The following is a 17,564-nucleotide window of genomic DNA, read 5'->3' as shown; positions in this document are numbered from 1 at the left end:
CTCTAATTTAGAATAGATTTGTTTGTATCCATTTTAAGTATCCTTTTGTTAAGGACTCTTTTTTTTTCTGGTAAATTGGGTTTTTGTTATTGTTGTTAAGGACTCTTATTATTAAATACTTGTCTCTTGAAAACATATATAATGATTATATCAACTTTTGATTATCTACAAAGTACTCTCACAGTAGAGTATAGGTCAGATTTAAAAGAAGACAGTATTAGTGTGTGACATGGCACTTACCTCTGTGTGGACTGGAAGGTGATTTCTGAATTTGAACACACTGCTGAGATAAGTAGAATAGTAATTCTAGTTAGTCCTTGTTCTCCTGGAGGAAGGAGGAGTCCAGCAAGGGAATGGGGAGAATTTGGAAATGAAATGAGACTTCAGAACTGCGGAAATTGTTATTTTATTTTAATTTTTAACTTCAAGACTATTGAGGAAAATATTCACATTTTAAAGCCTGATGTTCTACCTAGTATAAACAAAATTTTGATTTTTTTTCAGTCTTATGAAAATATTAAAGTATTAGTAAAAAGCATAATTATGATGGAAGTAGAAGTTAAAGCATAATTTTATGTTTCTGTTGATTTTTCAAATCCATTTACAGAAAGACTTTAAGAAGAAATCCAGAGAAAAAAGAGTATTTGTAACTATTAAAATGCCTGAATTTATATAAAAATATAAGGTTTTAAAAATAATTTAGATTTATTTTATGTTGTCTGTACCACTTGAGTACCAGGCGAAGGCGTTAGATCCCCTGGAACTGGAGTTACCGATGGTTATGGCCATTGTGTGGGTGTTGGGAACCAACATCTCCTCCAGTGCTCCTCACCACTCACCCCTCTCCAGTCTCTAAACTTAAGATTTTAAAAGCAGAAAACTAAATAAATAATTTTCTGTGTGATGGAATGATCACTTCTAATATTCTTTCCCTCTGGGCTTTAATTCACCTTATTGATGAGAATTAAACAAGTGTATTTCAACCAGGTCTTGGGTTCAGCATTGCTGGAGGTGTTGGAAATCAGCACATTCCTGGTGATAACAGCATCTATGTAACCAAAATAATTGAAGGAGGTGCAGCACACAAGGATGGCAAGCTTCAGATTGGAGATAAGCTTCTAGCAGTGAGTATAATTAGTGTTCTGAAAGTCATTCTGATGTCTGTTTTTCCATTCTGAAACCATTGAAGTCTGAGTGAACTCTGGACGACCCTTGTCAAACTGCAGTGATTCTTGGTGTTACTGCCTTTTCCTCTGGCAGCTCTATGCTCATCTTGATTCTTCCTCTCCATCTTCCTGTCTCCTCTCTCCTAACTCTGTCCATCTCTCCTTCCTAAAGAGTTGAAATCTTGAAATGCACAAACTTGTTAAGTCACAGTCTAAGTTTACAGTGCAGTGTGTGGTCATGTGTGACCCTCTTTTGTTTTAACTGAGCTATTTATAACCAGTGAAGTCATTACTCATTCCCAAAACAAGAAGACCAAAAATTTTGTGTATTTTTTTCTCTTTTCTTCTCATAAATTCTTTAAACAGGGTCTGGAGAGATGGCTCAGTGGTTGGGAGTTCTTATTGCTCATTCTTACAGGACCCAGGTTTGGAATTTGATGCCATCTTCCCACCTTCATGAGCATCAGGCATGCACGTGTACACACACATGCACACAAAATATATAAAATAAAAATAAAAAGGTTTAATCACATACGTAAGTCTAATATTATTTGGACACTCTTTCTGAGGCTGCTGGACTGTGTAGTTTCTTCATACTTTTTTCACTTGATACGGTGATACTGTGATGGATCCATAGTCCTAGAGCAGAAATCCATTCATAAAGGATTTAACTTTGTGACTGTATCACTGTTTATCCAGTTTTGATCAACAAATACCTTACTTAGTCCTCATGCTCACTAGGAGAATGAAATGTGAGAAAAAGTTAAGGTGCTGGTGAAGATAAGGTCCTCTGAAGCCTAGAAAGGGAAGAGAAGGCTAGTCATGTCTCTTCAGGCTTCTGTTGCTACAGTGAAGTACCATGACCAAAGGGTTAATTCAGCTTATGATGCTACATTGCTGTTTATCACAAAGGAACTCAAGCAGGACAAGAACCAGGAAGCCACAGAGAGGTGTTGCTTCCTGGCTTGCTTCCCATGGCTTGCTCAGCCTGCTTTCTTATAGAACCCAGGACTACCAGTACAGGGATGTCACCACCCACAGTGGGCTGGGCCCTCCTCCATTGATTACTAATTAAGAAGATGCCCTACAGCTGGATCTTAGGGAGGCATTTTCTCAGTTGAGGCCCTCTGCTCTCTGTTGACTCTACCTTATGTCAGCTTGACATAAAACTAGCCAATACAACATTTCAGATATGTTAACACTTTCACAAATATGGGCTCCATCATCCATGCCCAGTCCTAAACAAAATAGGCTAAGCGAACTGGTAATGGTAAGAGACAGAGTGACAGCAGTAATAGCCAAGGCACTGTGCTGGCCATCAAGGCCTAGTGGCAGGAGGGCTCAGAGACGTTTGTAAAGACGTAAAGTTGTAATTATGTCATTTCCTCTTGGGGAGCATATTATAAATAGTTTTGGTACTAAGAATTGCTGTGTGCTCTGTTACACAAAGGTTTCATTGATTACTTAAGCATTGGTTTTATTGGCTCATTGGGTATTCTGTTAGTAACATTACTAAGTAACAAAGACCAACACCCTATTGTTTTTCTAGACACTTGTAAAACTTTTTTTTCCCAACATTATCAGCTTGGCTCTCGCCTCCTATCTTACAGTATAATTGCCAGTCTTTCCCTAAGCTGCAAGAGATGGTTTCACCACAAATACTCACTTGCCAACATAAACAGACTTCCATTAGATTTCTCACTTTCGTATGTGTTCTTTATTTTCTATGTATGTGTGTGCAAGTACAGGTACCTGTGTAGCACTACTGTATGGAGGGCTGAGGACAGCTTCCAGGGTCTGTCTTCCACTGAGGCAGAGTCTCTCCAAGTTTCTGCTACTGTGCTCCACACTCCAGGCTAGCTGGCTGGCAAGTTTCCCCCTGGGTCTCCTGTTTGTGCCTGCCATCTTTAGGAACGCTGGGATTGCAGATGTATGTTACCACATCAGAGTGGTTTCTTGCTTTTGAGTTGAGGGATCTAACTCAAGTTGTCAGGGTTGTGTAACTAGTCTTTTACCCACTTACCCATCTCTCCAGCCCTCAATTTTATTTTTTAATTTTAGGTGTACAATGCTTTATTGTTTGTCCAGAACCAGTATTGTTAGCAGGAAACCAACAACCTATGTTGATTTTTCAAAAGCAACAAGACTTCATTTGTCTCAAAGTTAATAAAGCCTTTGTTCTTACAATGTTGAATTAGATAACTTGAAGCCTCATTTTAATTGACTTTTACCTGGCGCTTGACAGACCTCCATCATTCCCCACTTTCCTCTCTAACTTGGTGTTCTTCGTCTCACTGTCACTAGCTCTCTCTCCTTTGTTGTCACACTCTCTAGCTTCAAGTCATGAAGGTGATTTAGAACTAGGTCTTGGGCCTCCTGTTATGTTGGTAGATACTCACAAATTTATTGTTTAAACTGTAAAAGAAGACTGATAAATGTCAGATAATTTTTGCTAAAATCTAAAACTCTGAGATCATCTTCCTTCCTTGTATATCTAATCACAATAATTTGTCAGCTCTTATGCTACAGATCTAATACTAAGTAAGAAAACAACATTTAACGACAAACCAATAGTCATGGTATAAATTCTGCAGTAGCACATCCCTAAATGTCTTAATTTAGTCTTAATTAGTGAGAGAAAGTTGAGGCTGGGCAAAGAAGGTAGAATCAAAATTGTCTATTTCATGAACATATGTGAAAACAACTTCCATGTATCATAGAAGTAAAGATACGTATCTTACTTTCCACATATCTTAGTTTTCCATGAATCACTCTCTCATATCCCACATCATTTGGGTAATTGTTTTCTTCTAAAAACCAGGAAGCATGTGAAAATGTCTTCAAATATTATCTCTTATTTCCTTGTAGGTGAACAGTGTCTGTTTAGAAGAAGTTACTCATGAAGAAGCAGTGACTGCCTTAAAGAATACATCTGATTTTGTTTATTTGAAAGTGGCAAAACCAACAAGTATGTATATAAATGATGGCTATGCACCACCCGACATCACTAATTGTAAGTGTGTTAGCTTAAGGTTGCTTACATGTGTCTTATTTTCACAAATATGCTCTTTATAATGTTACCAGTGTACAGTGTAATAAAAAAAATTAAACATTATAAAAATACTATACACATAGAAACCCAGTGTTGGGGAGATGGAGACAGGAGAATCAGCATTGCAAAAATAACTTATTTTTGCAATCTCTGCTACAGACTGTCTTAAAAGAAAAGAGAGAATTGGCAGAAAAGATGCCTCAGCAATTAGGAAAGCATACTGTTCTTACAGAGGCTCCAACTTTTGTACCTAGCACCCCATCACAGTCACCTGTAACTCCAGCTGCAGGGATCCACTGCTCTCGGCTGTATTCCTCAGGCACCTGCACCCATATGCACAAGCACACATAAACACACAATTAAAAATAAAATCTTTTTTAAAAACATAAATATTTTAAGAGAACCACTAATTCTTTAATCTGACTTTTTTATCTGTTAAGTCATAGTTGTCATAATAAAACTAGTTCTCACCCTGATTCTCAAGTTTTCTGTAAACAACAATTACTAAAGGTATTTTTAAAAAAATGCATGTTCGTGTTATATGCTTGAGCACAAAAATAAAAAGTAGTTTATTCTGTGTATGAAGAAGTCTGATGCCTCTGGTTGGTTCATTGTCTAGGCTTTGAAAAACACTGACTTTAATATAATTGAATTATTTCTTAATGATGTTCAGCCTTTCTAATTGACAGAAATGGTATACTTCTTTTTAAGAATGAGAACATGTCATTGCTTAAAACTCTTGCATGTCCTTGGTCTTGTTCATAAACTTTACATAAAGAGTTTGTATATATTTATTTCAATTTAAAGAATCTGGCTTATTAATTCAGGTATTAGTCTTTCTTTGAATACTGCCTCTTTAGGACAGCCATGTGCACATTTGGGACAGCTCTTCTATAAATTGATAGTTAATGTCCTAATTTTTATCAAATATATATTACAAATACCCAGGTTACTACCTAGGAAAACATTAAACAAAACAATATTTTTATGAAATTAATTCTTTTTTTGATAATGACTGGCAATTTTAGGTAGAAGAGCTAATCCTGAATAGTAGTAAGTAATAGCCGATGTCTGTTGATTAGCTTTGATGGATATTTAGCTGTTTGTTCTTGGTTCCAGTCTGTTAATGAGCTAATAAGGTACGATGAGAAAATTGTAGTTCACCTTGGCTAGCTCATCTTTATATTTTATAACTATTCCCCATCTCAGTCAATTGTAATTATACACTTTGGATATACTTATAAATTATATTTATTTAGTAATGAAACACATGAAGAATTCATTTTGCGGGCTTTTTAAGCATTTGTATTTATTTTTCATAGTTTTTGCCTTCCTAAGCCCTTGTCAGGCCTTGCATTCAGCTTACTGCCTCTTCCTTGTAGTATAACCATTGCAGTCTCCTTATAGAGCGATCGGGCTGTCTGCATTGAATACTGTATTCTCTTTCTTGCCACTTTTATTCACGTTGCTGTTCTTAAAGGTGATGAAAGCTAAGCTAGCTCGTGTAAACCATGGGATCCTGGTGTCTGCTTGCTTTCTCTCCTGCCCTCTAGTTCAGCTTGAGTACCTAAGTACTTCTAGCACACAAAGCTTCTCAGTAACTGTCATAAATACCTTCAGCGTCTACAACAGTTCTAAGTCATTCACAACCATTAGTTCAGTCACTGCTTTTCTATCCGTTTAGCCTTATTTGACCTTCATACTGACTTCATTTCTTTGCCTCCTTATAGCTTGGTTTTCCTAATGGGTTTTTCAGCTTAGGTTCTGTGGTTTGTTGATGATACTTCTTTTGTACTTCCAGTTCTTTTATCCTTCCTTCCCAACAGTGTTCAAACAACTACCTTCTTCATTCTTGTTCTTTCAATGCAGAGCTGGAGATTGGAAAGTACAGTGATAAGGAAGTTCTCTTCTGGGAGATTAAGGAGTAGGTGTAAAGTAAACTGAGGTGAGGAAAGAATTCTCAGTGAGAAAGTGAACAGGAAAAAGTACCAGGCAAGCCTGAGGTTCCCTTGCTCAGGAGTAAAGAGATAGAGTGAATCTGCTTGTTCTTAGAGAGATCCATATTTATGTGTGTATTTGTTACTTTGTTATATGTTGATTTTTTAGATCTACTACTTGTTCTTAAATTTCTGTGTCTACTCTTGTAATTTGCTGCTTTTGCTTACCTCAAAGGTGTGTGAGGTCTGTGTAGTTGTAACAGTTTGGAGATTTGTGTTCTGTTTTAGTGCTCTGTAAGATTCTGTTATATACGTGTGCAACAGATTCTCTATTTTACAGCTGCCTCATTTTCAGTTGGGATTTATAAGGAATATAGCTGCTGTGATGCTTTTGCATGTGTCTTTCTGCTTGTGATTTTTTTCTTCACCCTCACTTTATCCCATCACCACCATCATTTATTTTTTTTAGACAAAATTGTGCAGTGTAGCCCAGGCTGACCTCAAATTCATACTCCTCCTGCCTCAGCCGCCTTGGTTCTGATTACATATATATGCCATCATGCTCAGTTTATATATTTTTCTTGAATTTATGCACCCCATTTCTCTTAAGATTGACATTTCTATGTTATAGAGCCGGTGTGTGTGTACACGTAGTCTTTAGTTGATAGTTCTAAACACTTTACAAAGAATTTGATGAGATCAGATGAGTTTAGGCTGTGGTATCACTGGCCGTAGCCAGTTAGCAAAGGATTTGAAACACTTTTTAGTCTGGCTCTTTGCATCTTCAACTCTTGGAATCATCACATAATTAAATTTTAGAATGAAAAGATGATGTATATCACTGCCGCAATTCGACTCTAAGAAAACAACATTTTGCCCAGGACTTTTGTATATTTACATTGCCAGGTTAATAAAGCTAATTTTTATTTCTGATTTATAGTTTATTTTTTACATTTTTTAAATTGCACAAATGTTTTATTTACAGACATTACTGGTTTTTTTTTATTCTCCTAACATGATAAACTACGTTGATACTGTAATTTATCATTGAATTTATCTGTACATATTTGGAATTTTTATTGTTGTTGGGAAGATTTTAGTTTAGGATTCAGTTAAACTTAGTAACAATAAACATATTTTCAGTCATTTGTTATCTCTACGGAAAAGCAAATTGAAGAGGTGATTGTTAAAGTTTAGGGGAGAGGGATTTTCTGGAAGAGGCAATGTATGAGTGAGCAGCTGTCCAAGTAAGTAACAGGTACGAGAGAGAAAAAGTCTTTTGACAAGAACATGGAAAGAAACAAGAAATAATGGTTATGGAAGTCCATTAATTGGGGAGGCACAATCAATACTTCAAACTTAAATAAGACAATCAAAATAAAGATAAGTAAAATACAGTATATAGGAATGAAAGTGTGCCTGTTGCTAATGACCATGCTCATTGTCATAGCTGACTGTTTCTGACACTGTGAAATGGCCATGCGTTTCTGTCTTCTCACTTTCAGCCTAGATTCTTTCTGCTACACTCAGGGTCCAGCCTCAGTCTTTTCTCATCACCGTCTTCTACTTCTTTCTGTCCAAACCTTGCAGGTCTTAGACAGTTAGTTTTGATATTTGATATTTCATAATAAATTGGGTGCCTTTGTTCAGTCATTTCTCTGTGGGATCCTTTTAAATAAGATTTCAGGTATAAGAGGTAGCAATGTTTTATATAATCTAACTGTGGGTTAATAGATAAGAACATAAATTTGTAGCCCTTTCTGTCAGACTGACAGGTGGGTTAAGGGATCAAAAAAGATCCACTGCACAATGGAGCAGTTTAAATCTAGCAGGGGAAAGTTACTTTTTTATAATTTTGTCGTTTAGAATTTTATGTTCACTTGTTCTGTTGTTATTCTTAGTTTAGATTTTTGTTCCATATAAACATACAGAAGAAAAAAATCTTAATAGGTTTAGATATATATGATATAGATATAGATACATATGAAAGGCTTTGGACTTTAAAGGTGAGAACTATTACTAGTTAGTGCTTTGATACAAATGTAAAAGAGTAGCTTAGGAACTAGTTAAAAATTATGGCTGCTGGGGTCTGCACTAGCCCTCGATTGTTTTGCCAGGAAAAACCATACACGCTTCCTTGTTGTATGTTACAGAGGCGCTGCTTCCTTTTTAGTAGAATATGCATTTTCTCCTTCTACCTTACAGTTCATTTTCCATTATCCTTTATTCAGATCCCTTCATATTTTTTTGTTTGTTTAAAGTCAACTGCACAGCCACTATAGTTGTTTGAACTAATGACCTCTCCACTTTTATATATATTTCCCATGGGCTTTGACCTATAGAAAATGCTTAGTAATACAGTATAACAAAAACTAATGGTTGATAATAAAAATGTTAGACTTTGAAGCTAATTATTGCTTTCTATGTATTTTGCCAATAACTCAGCTAATTCAAGGAGGTGTCTTTGTAAACAATAGCTAAAATGTTTCTTTCTTGGGTATTTGTAATATGGTCAGGAGTGTTGCAGTATACCTCTGAACTGTAGTCTTTCAAGAGAATCTATGTGCATATGATACTATTAAAGAAGTAAAACAACAGATAATTTTTACTTTTCAAGTGTTTTTCTTTTTTACAGATTTTCACTCTTTATGGAAATATTAAAAATAGGCACAAATTAGGTTGACAGTTATGAACTGATATAAGACTTTTCTTAACTATTTAGACTTCTGGTCTCCATTCATAAAAAATTGTGAATCTGTGTTTGTTCGTTTATTCGTTTGTGTTCTCTCTCTCTTTCTCCCTCTCTCTCTCTCTCTCTCTCTCTCTTTCTTGTTTTAAGTCTATAAATGACTTCTTAGCAAAATTTACTGGGCTGGAGAGATGACTCAGTGGTTAAGAGCACTGGCAGCTCAAAACCTGCTCCTCTAGTCTGGAGGACCTGACACCTTCTCCTGACCTCCATGGTCAACAGGCATGCACATGGTGCACAAACGTACATGCAGGCTAAACAGCCATACACATCAAATTAATAATTATTAGTACTTTTTTATTATACATCATATTTTAGTCCTTTCTGTGACTATCTTTGCCCTTTCCTGGATTTAATTTTGCAAATCAGCTTATATAAAATTCCTTTGTGTTTGTATTTTCTCAAAAGAGAACAAGTTAAATAAATTAGCTTCATTGATCTGAATGTTAAAACGAGTTTTTACCTGAAAATTGAGCTCATGCATCAATCCTAGATGTCAGAATTTACTAAATTTTGTTATGCAAAGCAGCAAAAATGAGTTTACTTTAGCTTTAAAGTTCAAATTGCGGTACTAAGTGATGTTGTTCGCTTTTGATATATTTTCTTTATTTATTTTGAAGCTTCTTCTCAGTCTATTGACAACCATGTTAGCCCGTCTTCATACTTGGGCCAGACGCCAGCATCACCAGCCAGATACTCACCCATTTCTAAGGCAGTGCTTGGAGATGATGAGATCACTAGGTAAGGAACTTCATATTCACCGGGTGGTGGTGGCGCACGCCTTTAATCCCAGCACTTGGGAGGCAGAGGCAGGCGGATTTCTGAGTTCGAGGCCAGCCTGGTCTACAGAGTGAGTTCCAGGGCTATACAGAGAAACCCTGCCTCGAAAAACAAAAAACAAAAAAAAAGGAACTTCATATTCATCTTCATACATAAAGCCACCAGTTAAGAATTTTAATTAGCCACAAAAGAGAGCCAGGCTTTTAAGGGCTAATATTAAATAATTTCTACTCCTGCTTTTTACCCTCTTAAGGTAAGGTAAGTTGTCATTTCAAAATTAGTTTAAATAGTTTGGTATGCTAGCATACACCTGTAGTTCCAACACTGACAAGATTGAAGGGGAAAGATCATGAGTTCAAGTTCAAGGCCAGGGTACATTAGCAAGTTCTGGGTAAAACCCTGTCAGAAAAAAAAAGGGGGAGAAGAGATTAGCTTAGATAAAGCTAAACTAAAAAAATATACTAATCCATCTATTAAGCTAACTTTGTATATTTTTTTCAATAACATGTCATAGAATGTTATAGCAAGATTTTAGTTTGTATTTAGAAATTCAGAAATCAGCAAGTGATTTTTTTTTGTTTGATATATATTGTTGATACTCTGACAACAAAAACTTGCTTTTACCTAACAATAGTAACCACACTAGAGTTTATGTGTAAGAAGTTCCATAGGATTCTGATAAGGTAGAAATATTTTAGCTTTGTTTCACATTAGTGACTATAGTAATGAGACACTGTATATAGGTTCTTTGTAATTTTTACAAGTATTTTAAATTAACTGTAGCATTTAGTGTTAATGTGTTCTCAGTAATGCCTGTTATATTTTTATTTCTTTCGTTATTGTTGGCTTTGAACCTTTATGTTTAATTATGACTTTTCTTATTAGGACTATAAACACCAGAGTTAGTTCCTAAACTTTTTGTCTTCACAGCCCCTTCCTCAGCAGAAATTTTACATGATTCCCAGATATTTTTTTTTCTGTACACACAATTTTTACCATTTATTAAACACCAGAGCTGGAAAGAAGGCTCAGTGGTCTGCTCTTCTGGAAGAACTGGTTTCAATTCCCAGCACCCACATTACGGCTAACAAGTTCATTTAACTCCAGACCAAGGGACTCCTCCTCCTCGACACCACACACGCGGTGCACATACATACATATAGGCAAAGGACCCATACACATAAAATGAAGATAAGTCTTATAAAAAATTAAAGATCAGAATTCCATACTAACCAGATAGATGTATGTGCTTATTACAATATAAAGAATTTAAGTCTTGGTGCTAGTACAATGGCTAGAAGCTGTCACCAAGCCTGACAACCTGAGTTTGATTCCTGGAACCAGCATGGTGGAAAGAGAGAACCAGTTCCTACATGTTGTCCTCTAACTGTCAATTGTATATACCTTCCCCCAACACAGACCATAATAAATGAGTAAAATGTAATTTTTAAAACTTAATCAAAAATAAAAAGTTAAATCTTGTTTAAATGTTTGATATTGCAAGCCATAGAGTATTCTCAACATTTTTCAAGCATTGGTCAACATTTTGTTTGCTGAGAACATGGTGTTCCATAAAAATTCAGCACATGATGGAAGGATGGTTAGGAACACTTCAGGAATGTTGGATATTCTGTCCTGAGCTCAAGCTAGAATTCATTTCATAGCTTGATTGTTTTTATGAAACTCAAGTTGTCAACTCAAATACCAGGTTTTTAAATCAAGTAGTCTAATACTATACAATCCAAAGATAACACGACTTTGATATTTATACACTAAAAAAGAATGATTGCAAATACTGAAAGTCTTAGCATTGTGATTCTGTAAGAGCAGAACTCTAAGAGCATTGGGTTTCAAATGCACAACAGTCTCAAATCTTTGACATTTTTCAAGCAATATTTGTTAGTAACCTGGCATGTATGCAGAATGCACATGTGATACATTCAGAAGCAAGACTGCAGTGTTATCCCATGATGCATTGTGGGTGACAGGTACCAGAAACACAGAGATTTGTTACACATTTGATGTTGAATTAATTTTTAGTTGTTGTACATTCAAAAGTCTTTTACTTTTACCTTTGCCAAAATTTTCCTCACTCCTAAGTCATTGTGGCTTCAGTATAGGATTGTGATCTGTAGATTAAGAAACTGAGCTCAGAGCTGGAGAGAAGGCTCAATGCTTAAAAGGATTTACTGCTTTTGCAGACAATCTAGGCTCAGTTTCAGTGCCCATATGGTGGTTCACAACCACATTTAACCACATTTAACTCTAGTTCTAGAGGATCCGATGTACTCTTCTGACTTCTGTAAGCCCCAAGCACACATGTTGTATACTTACTTTCATTAGGGCAAGCACTCATACATAAAATGAAAGTGTCTTTAAAAAGAAAAGAAGCAATGATGTCTCTAAGTACAGAAGAGTTTATCTTGTTACTTTATCTTGTTACTTAGTTAACAGTGTTGGAAACAAAATCAATGCTCATTAGTTGTGCTAGTAATGAAATAATGAATACTCGGTGCTTGTTGTTTGTAAGCTTTCCTCCTCAACTGATCTCTATTTTTGTTGTGTGCTAATAGTGCCTATTTCTAGAAGAGGGAAAATGATCTGTGTAGCTTTAATATCTTTACATATTTTACAAATTAAAGGGTAAGTCATAATTGTACTTCATTCCTGTCCCCATCCAGGCTCTCTGCACATTTCATATCTAGAATATTTGTTGGACATTTAACACAGCAGACCTGCCTATTTCCGTACTACTGTGAAAACCAGATGCTTGCTTACTAAGTAGATCTTAAGCTGCTGTGTGTTCTATAATCCCATTTGATAAGTATGGCCTGTGTCCAGATTATAAACTACAAAAATCTTTGCACAAACATTGAAAGTCCTCCACAATTTGAGCCAAAGCCTCTTGAGAGGTTGTCACACAGTCTCAGCTCCCCTTCAGAAATACCACAGCATACGTTTAACAGTTCTAAAATTCAGAACTAGGCATAAATGATGCATGCCTTCAATCCCAGCACTTGGGAGGTAGAGGCAGGTGGATCTCTGTGAGATTGGAGCCAGTCTGGTCTACAGAGTGAGACCTTGTCCCAAATACAAACAAACAAAAAACCCACAACAATAAATAAAATTTTTTTAAAGATTAGTTTTATTCAAATATTTACATACCTTGAATTTTATACGTATTAAGTTTATGGATAGAGCTGGCAAATGGCTCAGTTGGAAGACTTAAGTTTGACACACACACCCACACCCAAGCCCACATTTTAAAAGCCATGTTGGTAGCACACTCACAGTCCCGTCACTGGGGAATCAGAAACAGGTGAATTCCTAAGTCTGTTAAGCCCACCAGCTTCACCTGCTGAGCGAGTTGCAAGCCAGTGAGAAATCCTGTCTTAGAAGGTAGATAATGCTCGAGGAATGACCAGAGACTTTCCTTAGACCTGCACACATGACTTACCCACATACACAACAGTAATGAGTCAGATGTGCAGCTTAATAATTTGTAGTATATGTCATTAATTTTTAATGTGATAAAATATGTATATATCATAAAATTAAAATGTTAGTCATGTCCACAGTGTATATTTCAAGTACATTATATTCAATATGTGCTGCTGTTACTACTAGCTATTTCCAAAACCTTTTCATCATCACAGAGTTTACTCTACTCCCAGCTCCTGATAACTTGAGCCTACTTTCAGTCTCACAAACTTGCTTCATCTAGATAAGTCCTGTAAGCAGAACCATGCACTGTGTCTTCTGGGACTGACATTTCTCAGCAGTGTTGTCAAGGGTCCCTCAGAGGTTAGCATATATAAACTCCTCATGCATCTTTGAGTCGTAGTCCTGTGTGTAGATCTGAGTGTGTCTGGGTGTGCATGCACGCCATTCACACACTTTCAAACCACATTTTATTTATCACTACAAATGATTCTTTGATAAATACTGACATTCATGTAATTTAATTCATGCTGCGAGCAAGTTTCTTAGGAAATAACCTGGGTCAAGTTCCAAGACCATCTGTAATGTCTCTGTGAGTTAGCTTTGTGCAGAACCATCAAATGTACTTTACAGTCAGTGGTGGGGTACACCTTTAATCCCAGTACTCAGGAAGCAGAGACAGGAGGATCTTTGTAAATTCGAGGCCAGCCTGGTCTTCAGAGAGAGTTCTAGAACAGCTGGTGCTGCACAGAGAAACCCTGTCTTGGGGGAAAAAAAAAAGACAATCACTACATGTCACCTACAAGAGTTCTAGAAGTATCTCTTGGTTTAATTTACATTGTTCTTATCAAACTTAAAAACAATTATTCTTTGAATTTACAATTCATGCATGTGTTTTAAAGCAAGATAGGAGCCCCACATGCTGAATTCTCTACTTCACATGATACAGCTCATATGTGCCTCTCATCTACCCTGTCTTTCCTTTAGAATCTCCAAATTACTACCTTCCTAAATTTTATTATGTTTTTATTCATATAGATGTATATATAGACATGTATTTTCCTAAACATTTTGTTTAGTTTCCAATTTTTGATAAGAAAAAAACAATCTCATAAACACCATAAATGAGTTAGCAAAATTGATTTAATGTCACACAATTATTAAAATTCTTCATATTTAATTCTCAAGATGATTATAGCCAATTGTTTCCTTTTATGTTTTAGAAAAATTCATATTAAAACTTTTAAATGCTTGACAAATGTACTCTATTCTATTCAAAAGTAATGTTTGTCAAGTGATATTCTCCATTTCATCAAATTTAAAAGGATCTGCTTCTTGCACTTCCATCATCTTACCAGAAGAGAGATGAGAGTGATTTTCACATAACTCTTACATGCCAAGAGCTGTGAAAATTATCAATGGAGAGATACAAGCCAGAGAGTTTTGATGTGTGGGGAAAAAGTAAATGCGAAGTAATAAACCAGCAAGGTAATAGTGCAGGCCTTAACCAAGCGCTTGGAAGGTTGGAGGAGGCAGATCTCTGTGAGCTTGAGGCCAGGCAAGAACTTCACTGTGACACTGTGTCTCAAAATACTTAGGGGGAAAAAAAAATGTTTGGTATGGGGTGGAGAGATGATGGCTCAGTGGTTAAGAGCACTGGCTGCTCTTCCAAAGGATCTGCGTTCAGTTCCCAGCACCCAACTGCACCTCACAACTGTCTGTAACTCCAGTTCTAGGATCTGACATCCTAACACACATATACATGGAGGCCAATGCACATGAAAAATACAATGAAAAGCAAATTCTTTTGTTGTTGCTGCTCTCGTTTGGAAATGCAGTTTGTCTGTGATGCCTGTGTGATATCATGTCAGGATTCTAAGTAATTCTCGTGCTTTGGCCTTTCACGGGGCTAGGGCTTCAGGTGCATACAGTCACACCCAGGTGTTAAAGGATAATTCTCTTATCTAAAAAGTTCATAGGTGGGCATTTTCCATGGTAGCATGGCAACCCATAAGGCCTACGAAGTCTCTAATTTCACCTTCATAATTAAAAATTTATCTAAACTAGTAAGGAGATTTTATTAAGGGTTTGTTTATTTGATGAAGATGGGTGATATGAGAAAAGATGGTAGGAATATGTTCTTTTTCTGTGGGAAATGACAAAACATTTTCATTTGTCAGAGGCCAGAAAGGGGTCAAGTCCTCTCCTTAGCAGAAGGCAGTGGTTTGTGCTGACTAGGTAAATAGTGTCTTTGCACTAAAGGAATGCCCTTACTTCCTGCAAGCAATCAGAAAGAGTCTAAGAAATAATGGCTGTGCTGACTTCTCAGGCAGGAGTGCACACACGTCAAATTTTCTGACAGAACCTTTAAATAAATGTACTAATTTTATATTACTTTTAATACAGTTTTTATTCTTTAAATATTCATAGAATGTGTTTTGAAAACATTCACTTCCTCCCTACTCCCCCAAGACCCATATGTATTATTTCTTACTTTCATATTGGTTGTGGTGGTAGTGGTAGTAGTTTTGCTTGCTTGATTTTTTTTACCATTAATTGTTTGGCTTTTATATAAAATTAGATTTTTTTTCTTTTATTTCTCTTTCCCTTGTCATTTTACAAGGCCTTTATATAACATTTAGGTTTTGTTTTGTTTTCCATTTAGCTTATTTGTATTGTTTGGTAATATAAGAATATCAACTTGGTATACAGGCTTTTAAAGTCTCAGTACTTAGGAGACTGGGTAGTATTGCTGTGAATTTGAGGCCAGATAGTTGAAGGTCAGCCAGAGGTCCACAGTAGGACTCCTCTCCTCATAGGATACTTTCCTACAGAAGTTCAGGTTTTACATAAAATTTCTAAGATATTTATTTCTTAATTTTTAGGGAACCTAGAAAAGTTGTTCTTCATCGTGGCTCAACGGGACTTGGTTTTAACATTGTGGGAGGTGAAGATGGAGAAGGGATTTTTATCTCATTCATCCTTGCTGGAGGACCTGCTGATCTAAGTGGAGAGCTCAGAAAAGGAGATCGCATTATATCGGTAGTTGATACTTGAATGTTTTTATTATGTTTATTATGTCCTGTTAATGATTAAAAATGAATTTTTAAAATAACTTGAAAGTATATTTCTGATGAGCATTGTAGAGCTCAGTCTTGTTATTTTGGGGGTGTTTTTTGGTTTTGGTTTTGTTTTTTTAACCAAGCTGACGTGTTCTGCATGTGTTAATTGTTATATAATGGTTACTATTATTTGTGATGCTCAGGTTGAAGCTAAGGCCTAACATCTATAAGGTAAGTGCTTTACCACTGAGCTGTATCTCCAGCTGGAATACAATTAGTAATTCTTGGAGATTTCAGTTTTTATTTACCCTACAGTAGTCTTTAATTTTTTTTTAACTTCAGTACTGATTTTTAAACTATCTTTACAGAAAACCTCCATCTATCATAATTTCATTGAATATAGAACTTGTCAATTTTTTTTTCACTTCCAGCGCTTTGTTAAATTATTGGGTGAATGGTGGTGAGTGTGATGCTGTGGGTGGTGGCCAACAGACAGTCTTCTTTCCACTGTGTGCTCAGGAGGTCACATTCACATTGACAGGCTTGTTTGGCAAGTGCTCCTGCCTGATCTGCCATCCCGAATCTCCTTTATTGGTCTTGGGAGTTCTTTGTTAGTATCTCTGTAGAAGATTCTGTATCTTTATTAGGGTCCATGAGTCTAACTGCCCCACAGACTTGTACCCAAAAATATATAAAAGTCTACACATGCACAATAAAGAACTTGAGTAACTGTGGTGGCTAGTTTTATGTCAACTGAACATAAGCTATAGTCATCTGAAAGGAGGGAACCTCTAACTGAGAAAATGTCTCTGTCAGATCTGGCTAGCTAGAAGGCTTTTCTTAATTAATGATTGATGGGAAGTGCCCAGCCATTCTGGAAGAACCATCTCGGGGCTGTGGTCCTGGGTTCTAAGAGAAAGCAGGCTGAGCAAGCCATGGGAAGCAAGCTAATAAGCAGCCAACTTCTGTGGCCTCTTTATCAGCTCCTGTCTCCAGGTCCCTGCTGTTTGATTTCCTCTCCTAACTTTCTTCAGTGATGGTCTGTGATATGGAAGTGTAAGCCAAATAAACCCTTCCCTTTCCAACATGCTATTGGTCATGGTGTTTCATAACAGCAACAATGACACAAACTAGGACACTAATCCTTTTTTTTTAACTCACAAAAGATTTAAACAAATATTTTACTAAAGAGGATACATATGAAAATATATTTAAGAGTTGACAGCACAAAACTATAGAACCAGTAAACAAAGGAATTTGAGAGATACCTCAAATACATATCCCACTGAGTTGGATGGCTAAAGGATATTAATATATATTATTAAAGGTAATACGTAATGGGGAAGAGCAATGGAGAAACTGGAACTCATAAAGTGA

General features: G+C 36.2%; 1 protein-coding gene across 10 annotated transcripts in view; it reads left to right on the top strand.

Annotated features, from left to right (window-relative positions):
- Dlg1 (discs large MAGUK scaffold protein 1) overlaps window positions 1-17,564 on the top strand; it is a 193,860-nt gene that overhangs the window by 130,460 nt on the left and 45,836 nt on the right. For 9 of the 10 annotated variants that reach the window (XM_028753793.1, XM_028753792.1, XM_028753786.1 and 6 more), the window contains 4 exons: window positions 988-1,124; window positions 4,035-4,179; window positions 9,525-9,645; window positions 16,011-16,167. In XM_028753793.1, the coding sequence (XP_028609626.1) occupies window positions 988-1,124; window positions 4,035-4,179; window positions 9,525-9,645; window positions 16,011-16,167 (560 nt within the window). The remainder of the gene's footprint in view (window positions 1-987; window positions 1,125-4,034; window positions 4,180-9,524; window positions 9,646-16,010; window positions 16,168-17,564) is intronic. The other variant, XM_028753788.1, reaches the window with a different exon arrangement.

This window comes from Grammomys surdaster, unplaced genomic scaffold (assembly GCF_004785775.1).
Source record: "Grammomys surdaster isolate TR1022 unplaced genomic scaffold, NIH_TR_1.0 125956, whole genome shotgun sequence".
Lineage (NCBI taxonomy): Eukaryota > Metazoa > Chordata > Mammalia > Rodentia > Muridae > Grammomys > Grammomys surdaster.
This window is presented reverse-complemented; position numbering and strand designations above follow the sequence as displayed.